This window comes from Macrobrachium rosenbergii, chromosome 19, assembly GCF_040412425.1.
Source record: "Macrobrachium rosenbergii isolate ZJJX-2024 chromosome 19, ASM4041242v1, whole genome shotgun sequence".
Classification (NCBI taxonomy): Eukaryota; Metazoa; Arthropoda; class Malacostraca; order Decapoda; family Palaemonidae; genus Macrobrachium; species Macrobrachium rosenbergii.
The window spans coordinates 2633043-2660906 of record NC_089759.1 but is presented as its reverse complement, the minus strand read 5'-3'; the positions used below and the strand labels follow the sequence as shown (position 1 = coordinate 2660906).

At 34.5% G+C, this 27864-nt stretch overlaps 1 protein-coding gene across 1 annotated transcript; it reads right to left on the bottom strand.

The window, feature by feature from the left end:
- Positions 1-54: 54 nt before the first annotated feature.
- Positions 55-26946, bottom strand: LOC136848559 (protein obstructor-E-like). The gene is made up of 5 exons (XM_067120844.1): positions 26765-26946; positions 10191-10442; positions 7174-7362; positions 1681-1885; positions 55-396 (listed from the first exon to the last, which is right to left on the bottom strand). The coding sequence occupies exons 1-5, from the start codon at positions 26802-26804 to the stop codon at positions 375-377; spliced, it is 708 nt and encodes a 235-aa protein (XP_066976945.1). The 5' UTR covers positions 26805-26946; the 3' UTR covers positions 55-374.
- Positions 26947-27864: the final 918 nt, after the last annotated feature.

Sequence of the window (27864 nt, the reverse complement as noted above, 5' to 3'; positions counted from 1 at the left end):
CGAGACTGTAATTCTGTCCATTCATATTTATTCAGGATAAGAACGTACGCATCATTTATATTTATATACTTTACTTCTCCCACGCTGTTACAAAGTGAAAAAAACTAGAAAATAATCAAATAATGGCACAGGGATTTAGTTATAGAATTCCTCGAAAGTTCAACCAAAAGAAAACGTACAAATTGTATTTAAATGATCAGGAGATGCAAGAATCTAGACGATACATACAGGAACAAATTTGCTATACAAAAGAGTGATCTACAAAAACCAAAAGAAAAGAAACAGGGAAATAGTTGATTTATTTTTAAACTATTGTTTTTTTTAAACAGATACCTCCTTCGGCCGAGATTTATTTTTTCTTAAAGCTCTTCAAATTATTTCTTGAAGTAATTGGCACTGTAAATAAAAGAAAGGCTCAATTAGTAAATTGTTAAATTTGCAAATTAGCTTATTACAAATATAGGTTTTTTTTATTTATATAATGTTCAGTTGTCATAACCTTCATGTAAAGTTCCTTGAAGAATATCAAAAAGGAAGAATATATTCTATATATACTGTTTTACAAAAAAATCTATATTAAAGTTGATATAAAAGTAACTAACAGTGAAACCTTTTTTAATAATCAAACATTTTGGGATCATGTTAAATCAAATGGAAATTTCCATGCTCTTTCAGGGCAAATATTTTACAGAAAAATAAAAATTCTTATCCGTAAAATATATTAGAAGGTTTTTATCCAGTTACAGTGCTATCTTTTTTTAACAGAAAGAATTACACCTCGTCTTGTTGACGAGTATTCCGGGTGCTAAAAAGTACTCAACTCAACTCACTTCAACGCAATCATTTTTGATGAGACGAAGTGAATATCGCACTCCCTTTGAGCACATACTCTTGCTACAACTCTGAGAGATCAATTCGAATTGCATAATACCAGTAATCTTAGTCATGAAATAATATGAAAATTTTCTCACTGTAGTCAAAAGCAACTAGTTTTTTTTTTATTTGAATAAGTCTGTCTTACGATCTGGGCATCAACTCTTGCTAAAAAGAAATCTAAGTGATCAATTTGAATTGCATGATATCAACAATCTCAGTCTTGACATAGCATGGAAACTTTCTCATTTATTTGAAAGCAACTAGTTTTTTTGTTTTTTTTTTTTGCAAGTAATAAATATATCTTGCTGTCTGGGTACAAGCTCTTGCTAAAAATCTAAGTGATCAGTTTGTATTGCATGACACCAGTAATCTTAGTCATGAAATAATATGGAAACTTTCTCATTACAGTCAAAAACAACAGTTTTTTTTTAAATAAGCATAGCTTCCGATCTGGGTACAAACTTTGGCTAAACAATCTATTAGTGATCATTTTAAATCAAATGATATAAACAATCTCAGAACTGGCATAACATAGAACCTTTCTCATTCTATTCCACACCTATCAATTCTTTTTCAAGAAATGGATGACAAGTACATCTTACCATCTCATTGCAGTAAAAAACAAGTTTTTTTAATAAGCATATCTTACAATCTGGGTACAAACTCTGGCTAAGCAATTTATTACTGATCAGTTTAAATCAAATGATATAAACAATCTCAGTCCTGGCATAACACGGAACCTTTCTCATGGTATTCCACACCTACCAATTCTTTTTTAAGAAAGGGATGACAAGTACATCTTACCATTTGGGCACGTATTCTGGGTCCTGGCAAGTGAGAGTCTCTTCGTCGAAGACTGTGTAATCGCCACAGCCTGTGAGGCGAGGGTACCCGTCCACGCAGACAATGTAACGACCGCAGTCTCCCGAAGGATACCTAGGGAAAGGTTCAAATTGGGCGGACAGACTGCCGGGCTCTGCGTAGGCGGGACATTTGAAGCCTACGACGTCTGCGGAGAGATGGAACAACGTTTTAGAAGTCTGCAGTGTTGGAGATTATTGGGAATAAATAAACCAATGAGCAAATCATGGTACAAAAATTCATTTTAATTTTAAAGCTGCAATGTTGAAGAATATTGTGAGAAAGGAAATAAATATATTAGATAACTAGACAGATAGATAAGTCATGCTGTGAATTATTATGAGCTGCATTGATAAATAAATGAATATAGACAATAAATAATTAAGTAAATATATAAGTAAATAAACAAATAAGTAAATAAATAGTATTATGAACAATGTATTATGAGTTCAGGACTGCATTGTTAAAAGCTATTGGAAAAATTACGTATATAAATCACTTATATCCCTAAATATGCATCAGTGGAAATTTCTTATCTAAATTAGAAACGGTTGTTATTATTCATTACGAGCACACATTCATATAAAAAAGATTATGTATGTATGTATATATATATATATATATATATATATATATATATATATATATATATATATATATATATATATATATATATATATATATATATATATATATATATATTTTATATATATATATATATATATATATGTATATATATAATATATATATACATATAATATATATATAATATATATACATGCATACATACTCGACTGTTTCCCATAAGTAGCCTAGCTCGTATGACAAAAGTGTCTATGTATATCTAGAGCACAAAAAAAGTTTACATCGCCTTAAATATCAGCTTTTCAGTACCCACAGCCTACGCAGCAATTATGGAGGCTGGGTTCTAGCATTCAGGTTTTATTCAACTCAGTTTGCTAGGAGTTTTATGTAGACTACAACCAAAATGTGGAATACTTTGCCTATCGCGGTTGTGGAAAATCCTGATCTCCCAATGTTTAAGCAATGAGCAAATTCATTCCCGCTCTCTATCTCCTGATTTTCAGGTGTATCGGTTTTATCTTCCGTTCTCTCATATTTATTTATTGATGAAATTTTCCTGCAACTTGTCTCTCTCTCTCTCTCTCTCTCTCTCTCTCTCTCTCTCTCTCTCTCTCTCTCTCTCTCTCTCTCTCTCTCTGCAGGCTGATTTCTTGGGTTTATAGTCTGTTGACTCTGTCCATAAGGGTTTCATCTGAAGATTTAAAGAAATAAAGATAGAAAAAGGCCACGTTAAATGAAATGATGATAAATGAGGAGATATGAGGGAATCAAATAAAACTATTCAGGAGATTTCAGCAGAAAGCACGAGTGAATTTTGGGTCCTCGCTTAAACATTTGGAGATCAGAAGATCCCAGCTGCAGGTTTGATCGTCCACACTAATGATCAAAACGAGGTGAACTATTCAAGCTGATTTTTTTTATAGTTCTCCTCTAGACAGAGAGATTGATAAAGTCCTTTAGGTTCTGTAAATAAGGAGACGACATGAGATTTTCATCCTTATGGCACAATGGTCAGAAGTATTAATACCATTCACAGTCAATGTGGTTTTTGGTCTGCGTGTTCAGCAACAAGATATGATTTTCAGTTTAAGACACATAGAAGAAAAATGTAGAGAGAAGTTTGTCTAATTTTATACCACATTCTTGGACCTTGTGATGGTTTTTGACAAGGTAAGCAAGAGAGGACTCTATCTGATATTAGGCTGACCAACCAAACTCTTAAACATTGCAAAATCATTTACATCTGTGGGTATGAAGGTCAGAATATCATAAGGAGACAAGTTTCCTGAAAGCTGTAAGAGATGTAAGGCTGTTTGCTGGTTTCTTCTGTTTCACATATAATTTGGCAATTTGCTACATGACACATCTGAAAATAATCAGGACAAAGTCTATTTGCATTTTAGAACAGACGAGGAATCGTTCAATATCAGCAGGTTTTGGCTCATTAATTGATAGTAGCACATCTTTCTATGCTGCTGATCCCATAGCTTTACAAAGGCTGCCAAACTAATTATATTATCAGAGGCATGAAAAAACTTTGCCATCACTTTGGATTAACAAAGTTTTTCTAACATGGATAGTGGCTTGATTAGATTTTTTTTTTTTTTTTTTGGCCCTCTTTGGTAAGACAGGAGGAGTTTTTAGCTCCATATAGAATATAGATTGGTTTAACATTTACTTACACTCAAATTAAGTTCAATATTCACAATTTTCCTGTATGTCAAACAACTGAGAGACAGACCTTCTGTGCATGCGAAGTCAAGAGACATTATTATTCATTGCTATTGCTTGGAAAAATATCTTTTGGGACTTAATAGTAGCGTCCCCATCAAGGGGTAGCCCCTTCAGCCCCTAACTGAATCCCATTTTTAGCCTTTTACTTTACCTCCATTCCTCCTTCCTTTCTTCAATCTTGTAGTCCAACCACACAAACTCCCTCTTTCCACTGTCATAAGAGCTGAATGGCCGAAAGTGTCCCAGTGCTTGGCTTGACAGCCTAAATTTATAAATCAACAATAATACCACAGAGTGAAAAAAAAAACCAGGTCTTGAAGAGGTCAAATCCTGACTCTAAATATTTTTAAAAGAGTCAACCTTTACCTAGTCATTTATACCCATAGGATAGGTCAAAGAGTACGCCATCTAAAAGAGTGGATGACTGACATATCCCAAAGAAAAATATCATAAGGTGAAATATCTGAAAAGCAAATGATAGGAAAGAGAGTGCCCAGGGTCGCAGGCTCTGAATTCAAAGGTTCAGAGAGGGTTCTGGTGTGGAGGTGCTTTCTTGGCCTAACTTGTGCGCACCCCATGAGCATATATGCTTGATTGACCTACATATTAACTGGCCAGCGGAAAGAGAGATACTCGAAAAAGTATCAGAGAACATAAATGATCTCTGCTTATAAGTACAGGACCACTCATAGACACAAACATAATACATGAGTATTGTTAAGAATTCAATATGGCTATTATAATACACACATAAGGTTAATGTGATCTGATTAACTCTATTTCAGTGTACATATTAGATATATAATTGACACTATATACTTTATAATGTTTGCATAAATCTTTTCGTATTCATTTCTGCTCTTTAACAGAAATTTCCTTAAATGTGTGTTTTCATAGTGTTTATCTCAACTTTATCCGTAATAGACAGCTTTAAAATTTCATTAAATAAAATAATGTTTAATTATTATTATTATTATTATTATTATTATTATTATTATTATGAATCAAATGTGCAATCACTCACATATACCCAACATAAAGGGGCAATAACTTGCAAATAGATGAACAAAAAGAGAGTTTCAAGAAAAAACAACAGAATATAGATAAATCAATGAAAACCCAAGCACATCATACACCAATGCAACTTGAAAAAACAAGAACAAAGATGCATGACGGTTTTCGATTATTTACTCTCTGGAAATCAGCAGTTCTCGATCTGCATGAACCAAGCAATTACGTCTTTCTCTATGTTGTCAGGCTATGGGATTATCTTCATGTTTCTCTTTGTCCTATTTTTATGGCCTCTCTTATTTGAACTGGCAGTTTTGTCTCTTCCTTGCTTGTGAATCCCATTATCCTTCCTTCCTAATTTCTTTCCTTCCTTCCCTGTTTTAGTTTTCTGTAAAAGAAAACTGTTGTGCCGGCTTTGTCTGTCCGGCCGCACTTTTTCTGTCCGCCCTCAGATCTTAAAAACTACTGAGGCTAGAGGTCTGCGAATTGGTATGTTGATCATCCACCCTCCAATCATCAAACATACAAAATTGCAGCCCTCTAGCCTCAGTAGCTTTTATTTTATTTAAGGTTAAACTTAGCCATAATCGTGCATCTGGCACCGCTATAGGTACCAACAACACAGGCCACCACCGGGCCGTGGTTACAGTTTCATGGGCCGCGGCTTTAAGTTCCATGGTACGTGGCTGTACAGAAAACTCCATTGCGCCGACGAAACTTCGGCGCATTCTTCACTTGTTTGTATCTACTGTATAATTGCCGTAGAGATAGAAGTAGGAAGTTAGCCTTTGATAGTAAGTCCCATTGGCAGATGAACTTGAGAAAGTCATTCCACTAATCAATGTTATTGGCCCTCTATGTTAGGTTCATGTGAGCGATTAATATAATAATAATAATAATAATAATAATAATAATAATAATAATAATAATAATAATAATAATAATAATAATAATAAGAACAACAACAACAACAACAACAACAACAACAACAACAACAACAACAACAACAAGAGTATCACTCACTGATGTGGCAATACCATGGGACACCAGAGTAGATGAGAAAGAAAGAGAAAAATTGATAAGTATCAAGACCAGAAACTCGAAATAAGACGGATATGGAATATGCCAGTGGAAATTGTATCCATAATCATAGGAACACTAGGCACGATCCCAAGATTCCTGAAAAGGATTCTGGAAAAACTAGATGCCGAAATAGCTCCAGGACTCACGCAGAAAAGTGTGCTACTAGAAACAGCGCACATAGTGAGAAAAGTGATGGACTCCTAGGGAGGCAGGATGCAACCCGGAACCCCACACTCCAGTCGAATAGGATGACTGTAATAGACCAAAAATTAATAATAATAATTCAACATACATTTAAGAAAATTTTAAACACCATCTATTACGGATAAAGTTATTGAGATAAGCACAATGAAAAAATGAAAGGGATGTGACGAAATATATGTTCAAGAGAAATATGAATATGAAAACATTTACGCAAACATTATCAACAGCCAAATTATACATTTAGTAAGTACACTGAAATAGAATTAATCAGATTTGATCTCAAGGAAGCAAGTGCCATTTTAGTTTTCTGTAAGAGAAAACTGTTTTGACGGCTTTCTCTGTCCGTCCGCACTTTTTCTGTCCGCACATTTTCTGTCCGCCCTCAGATCTTAAAAACGACTATGGCTAGAGGGCTGCAAATTGGCATGTTGATCATCCTCCCTCCAATCATCAAACATTCCAAATTGCAGCCCTCTAGCCTCAGCAGTTTTTATTTTATTTAAGGTTAAAGTTAGCCATAATCGCGCGTCTGTCCAAGCTATAGGTATCAACAACACAGGCCACCACCGGACCGTGGCTGAGTTTCATGCCCCGCGGCTAAAAGTTTCATGGGCCGTGGCCGAGGCCACCACCGGACCGTGGCTGAGTTTCATGGGCCGCAGCTAATATTTCCATGAGCCGTGGATGAAACTTTCATACATCATTATATGCTGCACAGAAAACTCGATTTTTTACTTGTTATTTACATACTGAATTATTATAGCTGTTGATTCTAGTTGCATAAGGTGTCACTAGCAAGCTAAATGAATGTGTCCTAACCTTCTGGGTTGCAGTACTCCAGAAGATCAGGCCAGTTGCAGCCGTGGATCCTCTCGTCGTAGGCGAGTCCTGCGGTGCAGGGAACGTCGATGGGCTCTCCGTATTCACACTTGACGAAGTACTTCTCGCATTGGCCGCTCGAGTAGAGGCCGAAGGCGAACTCGCAGATTCCTCTGGCGATGGGAACCACTGGAAGAGGGACAGGTGGCTTAGTGAGCTGCAGCTTAAGTTTGACAAATCCTGTAGGCTTAGTAAGTGAAATGGATATTCATATGGGAGCGACTGCAGATGTTAGTTTTCTCAGTTTTGTAAGGTACAGGTATTCTGAAGGGATTATTTACACTAGTTGAAAACATTTATATATATATATATATATATATATATATATATATATATATATATATATATATATATATATATATATATATATATATATATATATATATATATATATATATATATATATATATATATATATATATATATATATATATATATACATATATTCAAATATATATATACATATATATGCATACATACATATATATATATATATATATATATATATATATATATATATATATATATATATATATACATATATATATATATATATATATATATATATATATGGCCAATTTTCATAAGCATATATGAATCATGTACAGAAAAAAATTAAGATATTACGCTATATCTTTTAGCAGTACCGTTCAACTAATCACTTATAAACATGCAAGCATATTCTAGACTAAACAGACAAACATATTGTGTGCTTAACTTAGAATAACTGATGAAAAGCATTTAAACAATTTAGTACAACAACATAATGACTACAGGAATGAGAAATGAGTTGACTGACCATTAAATATCAAAACAAATTTAAATATTGTTTAAATTATATCAAAAGAAGACTTTGTTGACAGTGCATCGGGTGATATATACGAAAAATATCGTAAAACAACTAAATTTTGAGATGAAAGCGGACTAGTAGCCATCATAGAGACGAAATTCCATACGTCATGACGTCAATAAATGTCAGAGTTGTGAAATAACCGCCAAAAAGTAAAGGCAAATAACGACCAATTACATATAGCTTTCCTGAAGAAGAAATGAAAAAAAAAATGCATTCATTACCTTGCAGTTAAGTCCCTTGGAAAGCCACTAGGAGGCAGTAAAATGTGAAAATTGACAAAAAAGTTGGCCACACCTGCTGAAGAAGGTGATGATTTGGTGGTCATCATCTTCTTGAGAGGTGTGGCCAATTTTTTTGTCAATTTTGATAGTTTCTTGACGCTTAGTGGCTTTCCAAGGGCCTTAGCTGCGAGGTAACAAATGCAATTTTGTTTTTTAAAGAAGACAAAGTCAATACACCTAGTGAGGTCTTTGCTTCCCATTCCACCCAGCAGGACAGGAAAGCCAAATAGGATAAAAAAAAAAAAAACAGTGTCATGATGTCCAAGAACTTATACCTGAACTAATGGAACTTTTTAGTCTTTCATGATTTTGAAGGATATATGTCTGACTGTTCGAATGATACCCGAGAAAGACCGTTGGCTCAGTGCAAAGAATTTTTACTAGGGAATCTGTGTAAGAGATGGGGACCATAAAATATTAGCACAAGAGCAAAAGCTGAACAGAGAGGAAACGTCCAGAACAATTTCGACACTGGTTTGGGGTGATTCGGACAATTTCTTCCAATAACCTACTCTGAACTTAAATCGAAGATTCAAAGCGAGAAATGTAAGTGCAATGGACCCTTCTTTCTCAAAAACTCAATCAACAGGTATATTCTGTCAGCAAAGTGATAACCTATTTTTCAACGATATCACGAGTGTCATCGAGAGAGACTGCTTAGCAAAAGGATTAAACAACTCATAGAAAGTATTACACATATGAAATGAAGCTGATAATTATCTTTATTTATTATTATTATTCAGCAGATGAAATCTTTTCATATGGAACAAGCCCACCAAAGGGGCCACTGACTTGAGATTCAAGCTTCCAAAGAATATGGTGTTCATTAGGAAGAAGTAAGAGGAGGTAAAGGGAAATACATTAAGAAGAGATCCAACTTACTAAAAGATAAAAAAAGAAATTAAAAATTTAATAAATAGATAAAAATGTATTAAAATTCAAGGACTCCTGAAAAAAAAACAATAAAAAACCAATCATGATGAAACAGGGGGAAAGTTTCGACTTGGCATGCTGTTGCCCCAGGTCACACAGTGTTGGTGTCAGTTCTTGAAGCAACCAACTGGTGGCTTTTAGAGGTTTCATTCTATTTAATCAGCCACCTGGCATCGCCTGACATCTACCTGCCTCCTACACTCAAACCACACCTGTGTGGTGACCAGTTTAGGTGCACTGATAAAGTTACTCAAGATGAAGGGAATTACAAGCCCAGAAAACGACCATTTTCTGCAGAGGAAAATAATTATGCAATTGCAATCTTTCTCCAGGTACGCTTTCTCCTTGAGGCCAAAAAATTTTTAAAAGACTTTCTTGATAAAGAGTAAAAAAAACCATATGACTGAAATTAAAGATTCGGCAGGAATTTCCTGAAAAGAATGAATCAGGCCTCAAGAAACTGCACAGAAAAATCAAACACAATGAATTAGAAATGAACAAGAAACCATGCTTCCAGTATCAGGGAGAGACAAATACTACACGGAACTGATTTAATAAAACCGGAGCCAAAGATATGTATATATACCAAATATAAGGGAGACCATAGAAACGCCGAAATGTGGAAAATAAACGCTATATTTCAGAGACCGAACTGTCTCTCTCCTCAGTTTGGTCTCTGAAATATAGCCTTTATTTTCCACATTTTGGCGTTTCTATGGGCTCCCTTATATTTGATGGAATTCTGTTTTAACAGAAAATATTTCACAGTCATATATATAATATATATATATATATATATATATATATATATATATATATATATATATATATATGTGTGTGTGTGTGTGTGTGTGTGTGTGTGTGTGTATTGTCATGACTGCAGAGCTTACATTCAAACTCCCGGCCCTCGCACTCAACGCCCCAGTGGTAGTTGCAGTAGTTATGCACAGCGCCTTTGCCGTCGAAAAGAAGACCATTCTCGCAAGTCTCGAGGGTCAGCGTTCCGTTGGCACACTTGTAGAATTGGTGGCAGGAGGCTGGGTGTGGGTAGAGCTGCAGACCTTCCAGTTCGGGGCAGGAGGTGATTTCTCGGTACGTTGGGTAGGAAGGTTGTGCTGCCTCACGGCCGCGCTGGGCAGCTCCTGAAAGGCGAGGGAGGGATGAGTAAAAATGAAACAAATACAAACTACTGTTACAAATCGGTCTATTTTGATTTCATTGAAATGAAACTAATTCAACATGCTGTAGATTTCAACATATCACAGTACATTTTGTTAAATAAGTAACTTATTATTATTATTATTATTATTATTATTATTATTATTATTATTATTATTATTATTATTATTATTATTATAAGTTTGTCTATTTTCATTTCATTGAAATGAAGCTATTTCAACATGTTGTAGATTTCAACATAGCCCAGTGCATTTTGTTAAGCAAGCAACTTATTATTATTATTATTATTATTATTATTATTATTATTATTATTATTATTATTATTATTATTATTATTATTATTATTATTATTATTGTAATTATTATTATTATTATTATTATTATTATTATTATTATTATTATTATCATAAGTTTGTCTATTTTGCTTTCATTAAAATGAAACTATTTCAACACGTTGTAGATTTTGACATACCACAGTACATTTTGTTAAGCAAGTAAATTTATTATTATTATTATTATTATTATTATTATTATTATTATTATTATTATAAGTTTGTCTATTTTGCTTTCATTGAAATGAAACTATTTCAACGTGCTGTATATTTTAACATACCACGGTACATTTTGTTAAGCAAGTAAATTTATTATTATTATTATTATTATTATTATTATTATTATTATTATTATTATTATTATTATTATTATTATTATTATTATTAATTTCAATGTACCTCCATTCATTTGTTTAAACTTGTTAATACATTTAGGTTTGGAAATTAGTACAAGTTATAATTATCATAAATCTTGATATTTTATATATCAGTTTAAATAGACAAATCTAATTAGAATAAAGCTTTTATTAATCCTTTTCGTCTATTATAATAAGACTATCTGCTTAATTTATCAGATCAAACTGATAGATTCCATGAGAATTAAACTTTATCAACAATCTGCTGATTTCCAAACATCTCCTTTCATTTTATCAGTCGTTTTAAATAATTTTTGTTTATCAGCCAAACAAATGATTAGCAAATGATTATCATAAATCTGACTATTTCATTTATCATCATTACTAGAAGCATTTCATTAGAATTGAGCTTTTTAAATAACCTGCTGATTTTAGTGTGTCTCCGTTCATATTGTTAAACGTGTCAATGCATTTATGTGTATTAATCAAACAAATTATTGGCGAATGATTATTAGAAGTTTGTCTATTTCATTTGTCAATATAAATAGATAGAGATATCTGCAAAATTAAGATTTTCCAGTATACTGTTGAACTCAGTATATCTCCATTTTATTAAGCATATTAATGCACATAGGTTTCAATGTTGTATACCTCTTAATATATCACTTATATTTCAAGCCAGTCAAATCTCTTCCAAACACACCATATCGAGGAAAAACTCAAAGAATGCAAACAAAAGTGACTAGGCACTATCAAAGGAATGACTTTCATATCATCATTTTCCATCTATGCAAATCACTCTCAGGGTCCGCATTGCAAGTGGCAAAATACTAAACAATACTCTTAAAAAATAATACACTTTAATAATCAAATATACCTAAAACTCCTCGAGAGCATATGTGACAAAATATTGTCAGTCACACTAGCAGTGATCTGAGTAGTCTTCATGTAAAGCAAACAATGAAAAATTAATCAAATTAATACCTTAGATGATCAAATATAGCAAAAATTCTCAGCAAAAAATGTGACAATGTGCTGTCAGCCACAGTAGCAGTGATCAGAGTAGCCTTCGTGTAAAGCAAATAATGAAAAATTAATAAAATTAATACTTTAGATAATCAAATATAGCTAAAACTTCTTAACAAAATATGTGACAAAATATTGTCAGTCAGTCACAGTAGCAGTGATCAGAGTAGCCTTCGTGTAAAGCAAATAATGAAAAATTAATAGAATTAATGCTCTAGATAATCAGATATAGCTAAAACTCCTCAACAGCATGTGTGACAAAATACTCAGTCACAGTTGCACTGATCAAAGTAGCCTTTGCGTAAAGCAAATAATGAAAAATTAATAAAATTAATACTTCAGATAATCAAATATAGCAAATATTCTCAACAAAAAATGTGACATAAGATTGTAAGTCACAGTAGCAGTGATCAGAGTAGCCTTCGTGTAAAGCAAATCTTCAGTTATGAAGGAACCCTTTATTCTTCAAGTGGTGAATGTTGCAAGACCTGGTATCCAGGTCAAAGTGGCCGACTGACTGAGAACGAGTTTACTTCTTGGCCTGTTACTTTTCGTCATGTGTTTTGTAAGTGTGTGTGTATGTGTGTGTCTGTGTGTTTGTGTGTGTGTGTGTTTGTGTTTGTGTGTGTGTGTGTGTGCTTGTGTGGCCCTGTTTTGTTTTAATGACCACCTACAGAGCATAAGGATCAAAAGTAATTACGTTGTGTTATATGTATATACATATATATATATATATATATATATATATATATATATATATATATATATATAAATATATATATATATATATATATATATATATATATATATATATATGTATATATATATATATATATATATATATATATATGTGTGTGTGTGTGTGGGTGTGTGTGTGTGTGTGCATACTTTTGTGAATATGTCTGTCCGTGCATTCATGTGACTTCGTATTCTGAACCTTCCCTGAACAAAACCTTATAATTATGTCTTTGATTTACAGTAAGCACTTTTACAACATATTTACACTCAAGTCTTATGTTATCTCCATTTATCCTTGACCCTTATCAGTACTGAACATTTAGTGAGTTATTTTGGAAAACAAAAACTTCAATTTTATCTCACTATTCAGTGGTAAAACTCTAAGCAAGAACCGGCTGTCACCTGTCAATCAAAAAAAAAAAAAATTAATTTCCCCTGACAAGTCTGAGCAGCTGTCAAATCCGGAGACTGTGGTGAGAGAGAGAGAACAAGTCATGGTTCTGTCAAATATCGCATTTCTTATGACGTCATCGTGTTTACAATTTCACGCGCAGATCAATTGACGCACTTTCTAGTTGAATTCAAACTGGTCATATTTCTTGAATTTCGTCGACTTATTGCCTCATACTTTCACTCTGAATTCACACTGATTGCATTTCTTGAATTTCGTTGACTTATAGCCTCATACTTTCATTCTGAATTCAAACTGGTCATATTTCTTGAATTTCGTTGACTCATAGCCTCATACATTCATTCTGAATTCACACTGGTAACATCTCTTGAATTTCGTCGACTTATAGCCTTACACTTTCACTCTGAATTCACACTGGTACCATTTCTTGAATTTCGTTGACTCAGAGCCTCATACTTTCACTCGGAATTTACACTGGTAACATCTCTTAAATTTTGTTGACATATAACCTCATACTTTCATTCTGAATTCACACTGATAATATTTCTTGAATTTAGTTGACTTACAGCCTCATACTTTCATTCTGAATTCACACTGGTACCATTTCTTGAATTTCTTTGACTTATAGCCTCATACTATCATTCTGAATTCACACTGGTAGCAGCATTTCCTGAATTTCATAAGTGGATGAGATTACGTACTTTCAAGCTGACTTCAACCTTTTGAATGTCTGAATTCGAGCCCTTTCAAATTCACCTCTGGTAAACCTCACAGACACAAAGTCACAGGAATCATTATTTTTACCGTGTGCTTTTATTGGTTTAACCGAATCTTGCAAGTCTGACGTCATCAGTATGATGGACCAATTTGTGGTTAACAGAAAATGGCTGAAACCAATTTAGGTTAATATAAAAATTTTTTTTATCATTATTATTAATTCTAAAATCAAAGAGAGCCAATTCGGCTGCTCCGAGTTAAATAAAATGAAAATCTATTGTGGTCGGAAACAAAATGATTATGATCGTCCTTCATCGTTCAGAATTGGACATTTTCAATTTCCAAAACCAATGGAAACAAAAAATAATAATTCGTCCTGCGCTGAATAAGGAATTAGAATGTAAACAGGTTTCAAACAGATGTGAAATGAATATAACAAACGAATGTAGACAAGTGCAACTGGCAAATGAACTTCAGGGCCAATCGTGAAGGTTGAGGTGGGAGGGAAGTTCTCATGTACAGAGAGAGAGAGAGAGAGAGAGAGAGAGAGAGAGAGAGAAGAAATAACTTTCACTACAGCCTGCAGCGCACACGGTCGGTCGGTCTCTCTCTCTCTCTCTCTCTCTCTCTCTCTCTCCTTCCAACTCATAACTAGTCAGCCAAATTCTACGAATGATTTCATTCAAATCTCGTCACCCACTCAGCCGGTAAAAAATGACACAGATTTTTGGTAACATCGTGTGGGACAAGTACTTGTATTGGGTATTATCTCTCTCTCTCTCTCTCTCTCTCTCTCTCTCTCTCTCTCTCTCTCTCTCTCTCTCACTGCATGTACAGCTCTCTCTCTCTCTCTCTCTCTCTCTCTCTCTCTCTCTCTCTCTCTCTCTCTCTCTCTCTCTCTCTCTCTCTCTCTCTCACTGCATGTACAGCTCTGACATTTCTTCAATGATATCTGGACCTTGAAACATTTACGATCTGAGAAAACCTCTTTAATCTTATAGGAAATTGATCATCTGAACAAAAAGGGTCTCTCTCTCTCTCTCTCTCTCTCTCTCTCTCTCTCTCTCTCTCTCTCTCTCTCTTAATCTTTCGCGTTATCTTGATTTAACCTTGGCTTATTTGCCTCTCCACTTCTGAGCAAACAAACTGTTTTTATTACTAGAAAGGCGAGACGTTAAGTCCCCACCGTAGGGACTGATTGACTGATTTCTATCGGTTGGCGTTACAAAAACAACGGGATGTTACGTACGCACTCCAGAACAGAATGAAACAACAATTATTATCGACAACAAAAGGGGAATTCGCTCACGTAATGCCAAATCACTTGAGAGAATGTCACGTTCGGGTTATTATTTGAACTTCCTTTCTCTCACGTCCAAACACAGGGAGCGTTCTGAAACTGATTACCTAAAGAGTATGCATATATATATAGTAGTATATATATATATATATATATATATATATATATATATATATATATATATATATATATATATATATATGCATACATGTGTATGTGTGTTTATAGACCTCACAAAATTAAAAATTCAACTTGCTAAAACTCTTTTGAATATTTCAGAACGCCGGGACAACATGCATACGTCCACGTGAGTCGTCCAAGGCTATTTTTCTTTTCAACATGTTCCACTTCAAACATTTCCATACAAATATTTCCACTGACCTTATAGTATAAGACTTCCCTCTGCCCTAACATGGGATAAGGAGGCTAACCACTTAGGGACGAAGAACCGCTACTGGCGTTATCTTGAGAGTACACTGTCTTACAGTTATTCAGTCAGCAGGTAAAGACATTTCAGTGTTTTAAATTCACGTCGTAGATCATTTGGAAAATCACAAGGAGATATCGAGAGAAATATTCTAAGTTTAAGATTAGATTTCCAGTTGGGTAGCACAGTAACTTCAGATGAAGTAATCGCCTTCTTTATTTCTTTTCCTTAATCAATTATTTCTGACTTTAATTTCATTCTAGAGAAGCATTAAAGGCTGAAATAAAGCACATTCAGAATGAAGAAAATGGGTCAGTGATACGAGACGTTCAAATGAGTCAATAATCTGAGAAGTTTTGGTCACCGTAAGCATATTCTAGTTCGATCTGCTTACAATGCTCCTATTTTACTGTCTATTATATTAATTTATCGATTAATTCAAATGCATAAAATGTATGTTAGGTTAAAGGGGAAAACAGCAAATTTTAAAGTAAAAGATTATATTGTAAATGGTTACACTAATTATGCCATATAAAAACTTCAATTGCTCCTAGTACTGAAGCAAGTTGACCTGATTAGACGATAAATTCAATTCCAGCTCATACAAAAAGTGTGTGTGAGAGAGAGAGAGAGAGAGAGAGAGAGAGAGAGAGAGAGAGAGAGAGAGAGAGAGAGAGAGAGGCCTTGGTTAGTAACTTCCTTAACGGCTAAACCTTTACTTAATTTTTTCCCTCATTTCTCAGAGCAGAATCCGATTCTGACTTGTGATTATTCTGAAAAACGGAATGAATATTTCAACTCTGAAAATCAAAGGAAATGAAAAACTGAAAAACTGACGTTTGTTTATCCAGGATCTGTTGTTGAAAGCGTGTCACAACAACCTGGTTATCAACTGAGTTGTTATTATAATTATCTTTCGTTATGAAGACGAATGGACATTCTTCAGTATTCCCAGGAGAAGAATAGGTACACAGCATTGCCTATTCCCGTTTAGTAAGTGGTAATTTCAATCTCTTATTTATCAGTGATGGTCACTCCTCAGTGTAAATAACTGAACAACGTTCAAGACGAATTAATAGACAATAGAAATGTTCTATTCAAATGCCAAAACATAGAGGAAAAAATAGATTTTTCAATTTCGTAAAACCTGACCAAAAAACGATTATCGATAATGTAGTTCCAGCGAGGGTTTCATTTCGACTGTTAGAAAAAACTGGGTGTGGTTCAGCTAAGCATGAGTAATTGAACCTTGAATGCACGGACAGACACACAGACAGACACGCAGACAGGCAGGGGTGAATGTCAGAATACCGCACAAAGCCTCTCCGTTATTCTAACGTCCATCTTGTATTCCGTATCATTTGCTATACCTGATTTTTCCTCGGTAGTTTATAACACTTCTGAAGGGTTTTTTTTCTACTGGTTTTATTCATTTATTTTTAGTTTTCTGTAAAAGAAAACTATTATGCCGGATTTGTCTGTCCGTCCGCACTTTATTCTGTCCGCACTTTTTCTGTCAGCTCTTTTTCCTGTTCGTACTTTTCGTATCCGCCCTCAGATCTTAAAAACTACTGAGGCTAGAGGGCTGCAAATTGGTATGTTGATCATCCACCCTCCAATCTTCAAACATACCAAATTGCAGCCCTCTAGCCTCAGTAGTTTATATTTTATTTAAGGTTAAAGTTAGCCCTATATTGGATAGGCCACCACCGGGCAGTGGTTAAAGTTTCCTGTACCGTGGCTCATACAGCATTAATACCGAGACCGCCTTAAGACAGATCTATTTTCGGTGGCCTTGATTATACACTGTAGCGGTTGTACAGAAAACTCGATTGCGCCGAAGAAACTTCGGCGCATTTTTTACTTGATTATTTGAGAGTTTAAGGAGAAGGTCACCAACGAGTAACATCTCTGCTTTTTACAGTTACTGACTTTTGAGACAATCAAACGTCTGTAACTGTTAAAGCAGCCGTGATTTCGTTGTTGAAATGTAATAGGTTGGCGCTTTCAATGCTCTTGAGTCAACGGCCTCTACCGCCTAAGGCTTCTTGACCGCAAATATTTTTTCCTTTAGACCACTCACTCTCAAACATTTTTGGACAATATATCTATCTATCTATCTATCTATCTATTATCTATATATATATATATATATATATATATATATATATATATATATATATATATATATATATTTATATATAATTATATATATTTATATAATTATATATATATATATATATATATATATATATATAATATATATATTTATATTTATACATATGAATATATATTATATATATTCATATGTATTAAGTCACATAATATACTTATACACACACACAGATATATATATATATATATATATATATATATATACATATATATATATATATATATATTTATATAGATAGATAGATAGATAGATATATAGATGGATGGATATTAAGCCGAAATTATCGTTTAATATCGAATTCACCATACCACTGGAATAACTTTCACCCAAAGGGAAATTATAATGGGCTGCTTTGCCGGTCACTGTTCGAAGCAATGCATCAATGATAAATCAACAATTATAAAATTTCTTGTTCGCATTATAAAAAAAGTGTAGTTGTTCATCAGACTATAACCAGCAATAAAATATATTATCAAATGCACAGCAAAATTAGCTGTCATTTTTGCTGGTCAGTTTGGCCAGTGTCCAAAGGTTCATTCCAGGCCTCTTATCCCCTTTCACACCTTAGGACAAAGGCCCGTGCTTGCATAAGACAGCATAATCTTAATCAGCCAACCAAACATGAGAATTAAATCATTTCTTGGGATTTCAAGAAGAAGATGGAATGGAATCGAATATAAAGTTTAGGCCAAAGGCCAAGCACTGGGACCTATGAGGGTCATTCAGCGATGGAAAGGAAATTGAGGGGAAAAGAGTTTTGAAAGGTGTAACAGAAGGTAAACCTCAAGGCAGTTGCACTATGAAATAATCGTTAGGAAAGGATGGATAGTAAGAGGGACGAAAGATAATATGAATGGAGGTGCAGCAAAAGGAATGTAAGTGGGACCGAAGGGACTCTGTAAAGAACCTTTAGTAATGCCTACAGTACACCCCGGGAAGTGCACTGAAAGAAGGAAAATATGAGAATCATTCGCACGACATTGGGGTATGCATGTTAAACAGTTCATGATATACTGTAACAAGCAGTTGTGTGGGTACCTTCGGGAAACAGTAATAAAAGAAAATCGAAGGTAATTACAGGTGTATGAGGGTAGAATTACCTTGCCAGGGGGCCATATAATTCCTTAAACTGAATATATGAGGTTGGAGACAGAGGCTGTACTGAGAAATTAGTATATTTTCGCCTTTTTTCACTCAAAGAGCAGAAATACAAAGTTTTCACGTTATTCGCAAAATCTCTAACTGGTTTTTTTCTGTTTCTTGAATGTTGAATATAAAGAATTTGATCGTTTTCTTATTTACGTTTATATTTAACTCGACTATCATATTACTCTACCCAGGCAATCGAAAATGGACCGAACTTTCTCAACATCATTTTTCTCTAATTCACAAGACATATTGCAACAAAAGAGAATGAGGCCACATCATTCTGCCCAAAATCAGCCGTCCTCTCGCCAGTTTTGAAATCGGCTCAGAGGCAAATTTGGGGGAATCTAACAAAATGTTAAAAGGCGTTGCTGGAAATGAAAGTAATGTAACTGCAAAGCTATAAAAAAATTAAGAGCTCAAGCAACGTCAAGTTAGAAAAAAATATCCTCATTTTTTGACATAAAATGGCCTTTGCCCTAAATTTTATATTCTATTCCATTCCATTAAGTCACACTGAATTGTCGAATTTTTGAATTACTAAATTCAGTTTTGGCAAAACTGACGCGAAGGTGGAATGATCTACATATTCGTCAGAACTTTAGATTATAAAACTCGAAATTCACAGCTAGTTTTCAGTGTACCAAAAGAAAAAGTTGAAGAAGAAGAAGAATCTTCCATTCCTTAAAAGTACCCAGAATGCAAATTGCGGTAATTATTCGAGTTTCTATTTTACGTAACTAGGCGTTCCGTCATCGAGGAGAAAATGAGAGAGCGTGAAGCAATATCGGCACTTCACAACAGATACAGAAAACCACCTCCAATTCTCTCGTAGATCTGGGCCCGTTACACCAAGGTCAACCAACAGCTGTGGGTCACATTAATTTCAGGTTCCTCCAGGGGCGTGGTACGGGTATGTCGAGAGACGGGCAGTGAGGTGGGCAAGCCCAAGACCAGACTTCGAAGGAGGGGTGTACGGACTTTGGGTGGGCTAATGCCACTGGACTACTTTTTATGCTCAGTTCATGTCACAAAGACTTGTTCCTCTGATGTCCACCACACCTAATCTCGCCGACATATTGATTTTAAATGATCTCCATCAGTCTGCTCTCAAATTCCTAATCCTTTGCTTAAAAATGCTTTGGAACTGAAACGTCTTTAAATTGATTTTGCTTCTGAACGCAAATAGACGCCATATACACAAGCAACTAACTGGACATCCAGCTTATGCTGACTACTTAACTCAGATGTGTATGTATGTGAATTCCTTTAACCCGTTATATAACGGGATTTCCTACAAAATCCTTTAACTTTTAAATGACAGTTATTTTTCCAAGATTTTCTCTGCTGTACCGTTTTCATGAAAGGTAAGAATAACGAGATAAAGTCGACTGGAAATCGTCATTTTGATAAACTGGAAAATAAATGCACTAATAGTAAACGGATTGGACGAACAAGAGAATAATTAGATCCCTTGATCACTTCGTCTTTGGTTCCTTCAAGGTCAGAATCCACCACTGTTTTTCTCCATGACTGTTTTACCTCACTTAATCAATCCTGTGCTAAATGAGGACGCGATATTTTGTTTAATGGATTCACTAAGTGGAAAAATTACAAATTTAAATTGCAAATTCAACTGGTAAGTGTTATGGATCAAGAAGTAACATTGGACTTCAGCTGGAACTTGAATATTAGCTTTACTTAATAATTAGTATTTTGTTTGATCAGTTCCTTGCATTTTCTGCAAACCTCTAAGAGCAGGGATTACCTCATTCCGGAACAAACTGCAACATTAAACAAAGTGAGTAGATATATATAAAAAAACACAGAGCAAAGTTTGTGACAAAATCTTATACATTTTCTACACTAGCTGTATGTTCTATACGACAAGATTACGTTAACTTGTGATAATGAGATTTTCTTTAAATTTCCGTCTCATAAACGTGTGTAATTTTCCTGATCAGCATCTAAAAGGAGTGTGGTTGCATTCACTGCATTTCTTTGCCATTAGTTCATAGCAGTCTTGCCAGATGTTGAAAACTGTATTGCTAATGCACTGATGGCCAGATCGATCCTTTTACGGTGTAAGTGGCTTTGATGGACACAATAAGACCGTTTGGTATATATGGCCAATTCAAATCTAAGTTTTACGATCTTCCGAGTCACGAAATGAAGACTGGATATGACGTATGTTTTCCTTTTCGAATAAATATTGTTTTGTCTTTCGGAATTTCGTCGAGGAACCCCCATTGACGAAGAAATAAATAAACTCGTGCATTCAGTGGCTTGATGAGATTTATTGACATCGTCAACACAGGTAGCTCACACCGCTACATTCTTCTCTTCCGGGGCACAAGCTAAAGTAATTTTATCTCAAACAAGACAACGACCGTATGTGAAGTGAGAATCCTCGGCAAATGCTGGATAATCGTAAGAATCTCTGGTTAAGATGACCAACAAGTTGTTGACTTGTATCCAACCTGTTTGCAAAGTGTTTGCGATATGTTGCCAACATATGGTTGCGACATGTTTTGGTGTGGATACTCCCCAATAATAAGATTTTTCTTCTCTTTAAGAAACGGTTTATCTAATCAGCTATCCGTCTCTGTCGAGTGGTTTATCAGTTAAACAATGCTTCCCACACTATCTCTAAGACACTATTCTTGCTCACAGAGATAACATAAATTGAGTGACATCTGATTTATGTTGCAAATAACTAAAACATATTTTATATCTGGAGAGGACATTAAAGTACTGACTTGGTGAAAGAGACATGTTACTTTAATTTTGACTATATCCCTAATATATAACTATTCATAGATTGTCTCCCTGTAGGGGGGATAGCACCATCAGTGCACCTCATGCGGTGCACTGTAGGCATTGCCTAAGGTTCTTTGCAGCGTGCCTTCGGCCCCTAGCTGCAACCCCTTTCATTTCTTTAACTGCATCTGCAATCCTATTCTCTTTCTTCCATCTTACTTTTCACCCTCTCTAACAATTGTTTCGTAGTGCAACTGTGAGCTTTTCCTCTCGTTACACCTTTCAAGCTTTTTCACTCTCAATTTCCTTTTCAGGCCCTGAATGGCCTAAATATTATATTCCAGTTCCAATTCACAAATTGCCTCTGACTTGAAGGAAACTTAATGAAGTGGGGAGAAGTAATTATTATTAAGTACTCAAGCCAAATTAGCCTACTAGTGTTCATCAGAAGTAAAGGCAGCTTCCTAAAAGAACTGTAAAGTTAAAGAACAATATGGCCCCACTGACTGAAACAGTGACTAAATCCTATTTTCCACCAATAAAAACATCATTACACAATTCAGAAGATCAGAAGGTTTTAATTAAGAAGAACAGAATAGAATTTTTGGCCAAAGGCCAAGCGCTGGGACCTATACGAGGTGATTCAGCGCTGAAACGGAAATGGACAGTAAGAAGCTTTTGAAAGATGCAAAAAGGGGGAAAGTCAGATGGACGAAAGAAAATATGAACGGAGAGCATGAGGTGCCCCAAGGTGGACTGTCAGTATGGTAAGGTGGGTGAAAGGGTTACGAGGACTGACTGTTGACCACTGGACTCCAGCAGCAGCCAACAAAGACGAACTCAAAGCTGCTTGATGCATTGTGGGAAATTAGATCACTGTATGTGGCGTTTTTATCTTTCCGTGTGGTCGTTACCATTCGCCATGTTGAGTCGTTTCAAATATACTGTTTCAGATACAGTATTTTTTCATTAATTACAAACTATCTTTGCTCTTGTATTTTATGAAAAACTTGTCACTATCTCTGGCGCTTGTAATATAGAAATTATAGTATGCATAAATGTATATATATATGTATGCATGTATGTATGTATGTATGTATGTATATATATATATATATATATATATATATATATATATATATATATATATATATATATATAGATATATATATTTTTATATATATATATATATATATATATATATATATATATATATATATATATATATATATATATATATATATATATATATATATATATATATATATATATATATATATATCCCAGGGAATAACTCACACTGAAGGGCAACTGTACATATTGGGTGCATGTGCCCCAGTTAGGATTCACACCTAATTATTTTCCTTAGCTAAATTACGAGCATATTTGAATCAGCATTCTAATGTCTCCCGGTCCTTTTAATCAAAGATAATTAACAGTCTAATGAATGGTTTCCAGCCCTGCCTTCATTAATGGATCGCCTCAGAGCTAATGAGAGGCTACGGTGCAGTGAAGGGAAGCAGTTTGCCAAGCCAAGGTTGCAGGCTATCAATCTCACGAATGGAACCTGGCGAGTTTTCTAGATAGCCTTGGACCACTAAGTCTCTGGTCTTGTTTTAGTGTTGCTAGGGAGGTTATGACGAACGAAGACCGCCCCATTTTCAAAGAATGAGTAGCCTAGAGTCTCAAATAACTCATTCAAGATGTACCACAGAGATGGTTAAAGGCTGTCTTTTTTTTTTTTCCTATCACCAATCTTTACTGTAAAAAGTTTGCGAATTCAGGAAGATAAAGTTAACGGTCTAAAGGACTATGAAAGGTCGATACTACAGATACAAGGTAGTTACGTGATCATACCCTTAAGGGATACCAGTCAGGATTCAGGAACCCGAGTTGAGGAAGAGGATCCTTTGAAGGATATGCGGATTTCGACATACAAGGACAACAACTCCGCCTCGAGACGAGGTTGGACCAGGTTGCAAATATAAAAAATATAGTTTTAGTCTCAGTTCTATTATCCTCAACTCCACATATATATCACTTTATATTTCTTCATGTTGGGTTTACTGGTCTCTGGGTGGAATTCCAGAGGCAAGCACACATCAGTGCGTTTAGAAAGAATCTAAACAAACAGAAAAATAGATGTAAATGAACGAAAAACTGTAGCACACCAGTCAGTATCTATTTTTGGTCAGTCATGATTACAACATTCAACCAATACATCTCTCTTCAGATTTTTTTTTTTCTCCATTTGCATCAGACTGGTTGTTTTTGGTATGGAAATTTGCATATGCTTGAAGGTGCAACTTCAAACCTCCTCTCCTGATGTGAGATAACTACAAGTAACCTTTATGTTGCCTGAGACTTTGTTTCTAAGAACTTCGTCGCTGTCTGCTGTTACTTCTTGTAAATGAAGGATGAATACTCAGAATGAGCCATTATTTCCAGCACTTCTTCATACCTGCATACTCTTTTTCATCGCAGTCTTCTTACTTACAAAGAAAACAACTGCAAGAGCATCAACATAAGGACTTTCACCCTATTCTACAAGAAGTGGTAATATTCTGGATTAGTCTCGCATTTGGTAAAGTATATCGCTACCTGGGCTTACAACAGCTAATTTAGACGTTAGATGAAATCTAGAAAAAATATGGAGAAACAAATCCACAGTTATGTATGGGTACATATATTTAAAAATAAATCTCTTCAGAGAGCTCTCTGTAGAGATTCATTTCTAAATATTTGTACCCATACATAACTGTGGATTTGTTTCTCCATTTCAAGACTCATGTTACTATGAGATTTTTTAAAGGAAAATATTAAAACTGAAATGAAATGTTCCTGGCAAAAGTTTGCTAGACAAATTGTCTATTTCTTGTCTGACAGGTGTTAATCAAAGCTAGATTCTAATTCAGTACCTAACTTCATATTCCGGTTATTCAGGATAATGAATTCTTTATTTACTAATTCAGAATATCTAGAAATTCAATTACAGCTTAATAAAGTAATCTTCCTAGACACCTTTAGGCAGATATTACCTGTCAGTCAGATTTCCATAAATAATCAGTATGAGAGTTCCAATGTTCAGATGTCGACCAATAAATAATTTCTACTATTGAGTATATATATATATGTGGGTGTGTGTGTGAGTATATTTTAAACTTGGTCACTTGCATAATTGTTCTGCGCATTGATTGATACAATTGATATCAGGACCTCATTTGAACAGGATGGTACCCAGCAGAGATTTCTTATTCAAAAAGTTTCCAAGGACTTTACTGTCGTCATCGTATGGTAGCCGTAAAATGCCCGGACACGTGTCCGACCTAAAATATATATATATATATATATATATATATATATATATATATATATATATATATATATATATATATATATATATATATATATATAAAAATTGTTGAGGTCCTGCTTTTACCTAAACAATAATCCATGCTCGCAACTTGAAACCTACGTTCGAATGCTTCGGAATTCTTGGTTGCTTCTTTCTTGACCAGCATTTTCCAAACTTCCCTGTAATTTTAATCGAACTAAAATTTCTCAGGAGAAAGTCCATAAAGTCTCTAAAAATACTGACTTAATATTACCTCTTTGATACATGATTAATAGTCTCTTTACTCGCTGCTTGCAACAGATTTCGAAATTTTCTTGAGTGTCATGAAGACTTATCAAGCATTCCCAAAAACACTGACTTGATAGCTTGTCATAATTATGTTGATCTAGACTTGGTCTCCAATTTTTTTTTAGAAATTGGAATATAAAATTAGGCCAAAGGCCAACTGCTGGTACCTACGAGGTCATTCACCGCTGAAGATAAAGTTGAAACTATTGTTAGAACAGGATGGAAAGTAAGATAAAAAAAAAGGAGAATATGAATGGAGGTACAGTAAAATGAATGAGAGGGGTTGCAGCTAGGGCCTGAAGGGACGGCTGCAAAGAACCTCAAATATTGCCTACAGTGCACCGCATGAGGTGCGCTGACGCCACTAACCCCCTAAGGTGGAACAGAGTAGAGACGACCTGCCTAGTACTGCGATTGCGTCAGAGGTCAGGGGCCACCTAGAGAACAAAGGTCACTATAATACTAGTAACTAGAATTAAATAAATGACAACTCCAAATTAAACACCTGAATTCATTTTAGGGATGGGGCTGCTAGCCTAGCACCTTTTTCTTATCTGTATGTATATATATATATATATATATATATATATATATATATATATATATATATATATATATATATATATACATAGGCTTCAGAAGACCTTAACCGTCTAAAACTCAATTATCACTAATCTCTAACCCTAACTGCGACCAGCACCAGTCGAGTGACAACATGATGCTAATGCTCTCCAAAGGTTAACTGATGCGAGCAATATATCAACGGAACTGACCCATATATATATCTGGTATGTGTATGTGTGTATATATATATATATATATATATATATATATATATATATATATATATATATATATATATATATATATATATATATATGAAATAAAAATAATAGTCATTATAAAAATAATCTCACACTTTCTCAATCCATCCGTCGCCACCAAATCATCGCCGAAGACGATGGCTTGCAACACTTTCACTTTGGAGTTTAAAAACTCCCAGAGAGTCTCTCTCTCTCTCTTTCCTCTCGAGACTAAGATAAAAATAAAACCACGTCACTAGAGCCGAGAATATATAATTATACACACTGCGTGCAAATGAAATCACTGCACGCAATTCCCACACAAACACAACGCTTCAAGATGGGTCAGAGTTAACAAGTTTAAATGAAGGTTTATGGGCTTTTTTTTTTGATGTCTGGAAAAAGGGAAACAATGGGAAACTATTTACAGGAACGCCATTCATCCTTACCTAGGCCCAAAAGGGCGACGAATACCACCGTCGACAACATAGTCTTCCGCCACCGGACGCAACTGGTATCAAACGCGGACTGAGATCGAAAGGGATTTCAACGCTCACTGATCTGGCGCGCCGCCGGAGAAAAAGGCCACCAAGAACGAAAGTTTGGCGGGCCGCGGATCCAGCACCTTGACTAGTCAAGCGACGATCCACCTTCTGAAGAAGCCACTTGAATTTCACGGCTGTTTTAGCCTCACGCAAAAGCTTCTACTTTCACTGGACGAACGATTTTCTGCAGCCGGAAGCCTTTCACTATCGCTCTCTCTATATATATATATCTCTCTCTCTCTCTCTCTTTATTGACTCTTTTAAACCCATCGTCGCAATGGTTTTGGTGGCCTGACGTCGCCAGCAATTAAGAAGTGGTTCAAGGTTGGGAGAAATTTGCCGGAGAGGAATATTTCTCAATACCAGTTTTATTTAAAGTAATATTTGGTCAAAGCCTCTCGCGCGATAGGGCGATGGACTCGAGACTCAGAGAGAGAGAGAGAGAGAGAGAGAGAGAGAGAGAGAGGATATATATATCTATTTATTTATTGATATTTATGTAATCTATATTTATTTATTTATTGATATAAATACAGTATATATATACATGTATATATGTATATATACACACATATATGTATACATATAAAAATATATATATAAATATATATATATATATATATATATATATATATATATATGTGTGTGTGAGTGTAATATACTATATATATATATATATATATATATATATATATATATATATATATATATATATATATATATATATTTATATATATATATATATATATATATATAGAGAGAGAGAGAGAGAGAGAGAGAGAGAGAGAGAGAGAGAGAGAGAGAGTCACAAATTGCCAATAGTTGAATATATATTATGAAAAAAGTGTCAAAGTTAATTAAATACTGGAACTAGAATCTTTAACACAAAATATTTAAAAAACCAATTTACGTGATAAGAAATTAATGAAATCACGTTTTGCAAAATATATATTTTTTTCTAGATGGTGTGATTAGTTTCGTCAGTTACCTAGTATGTTACCTCA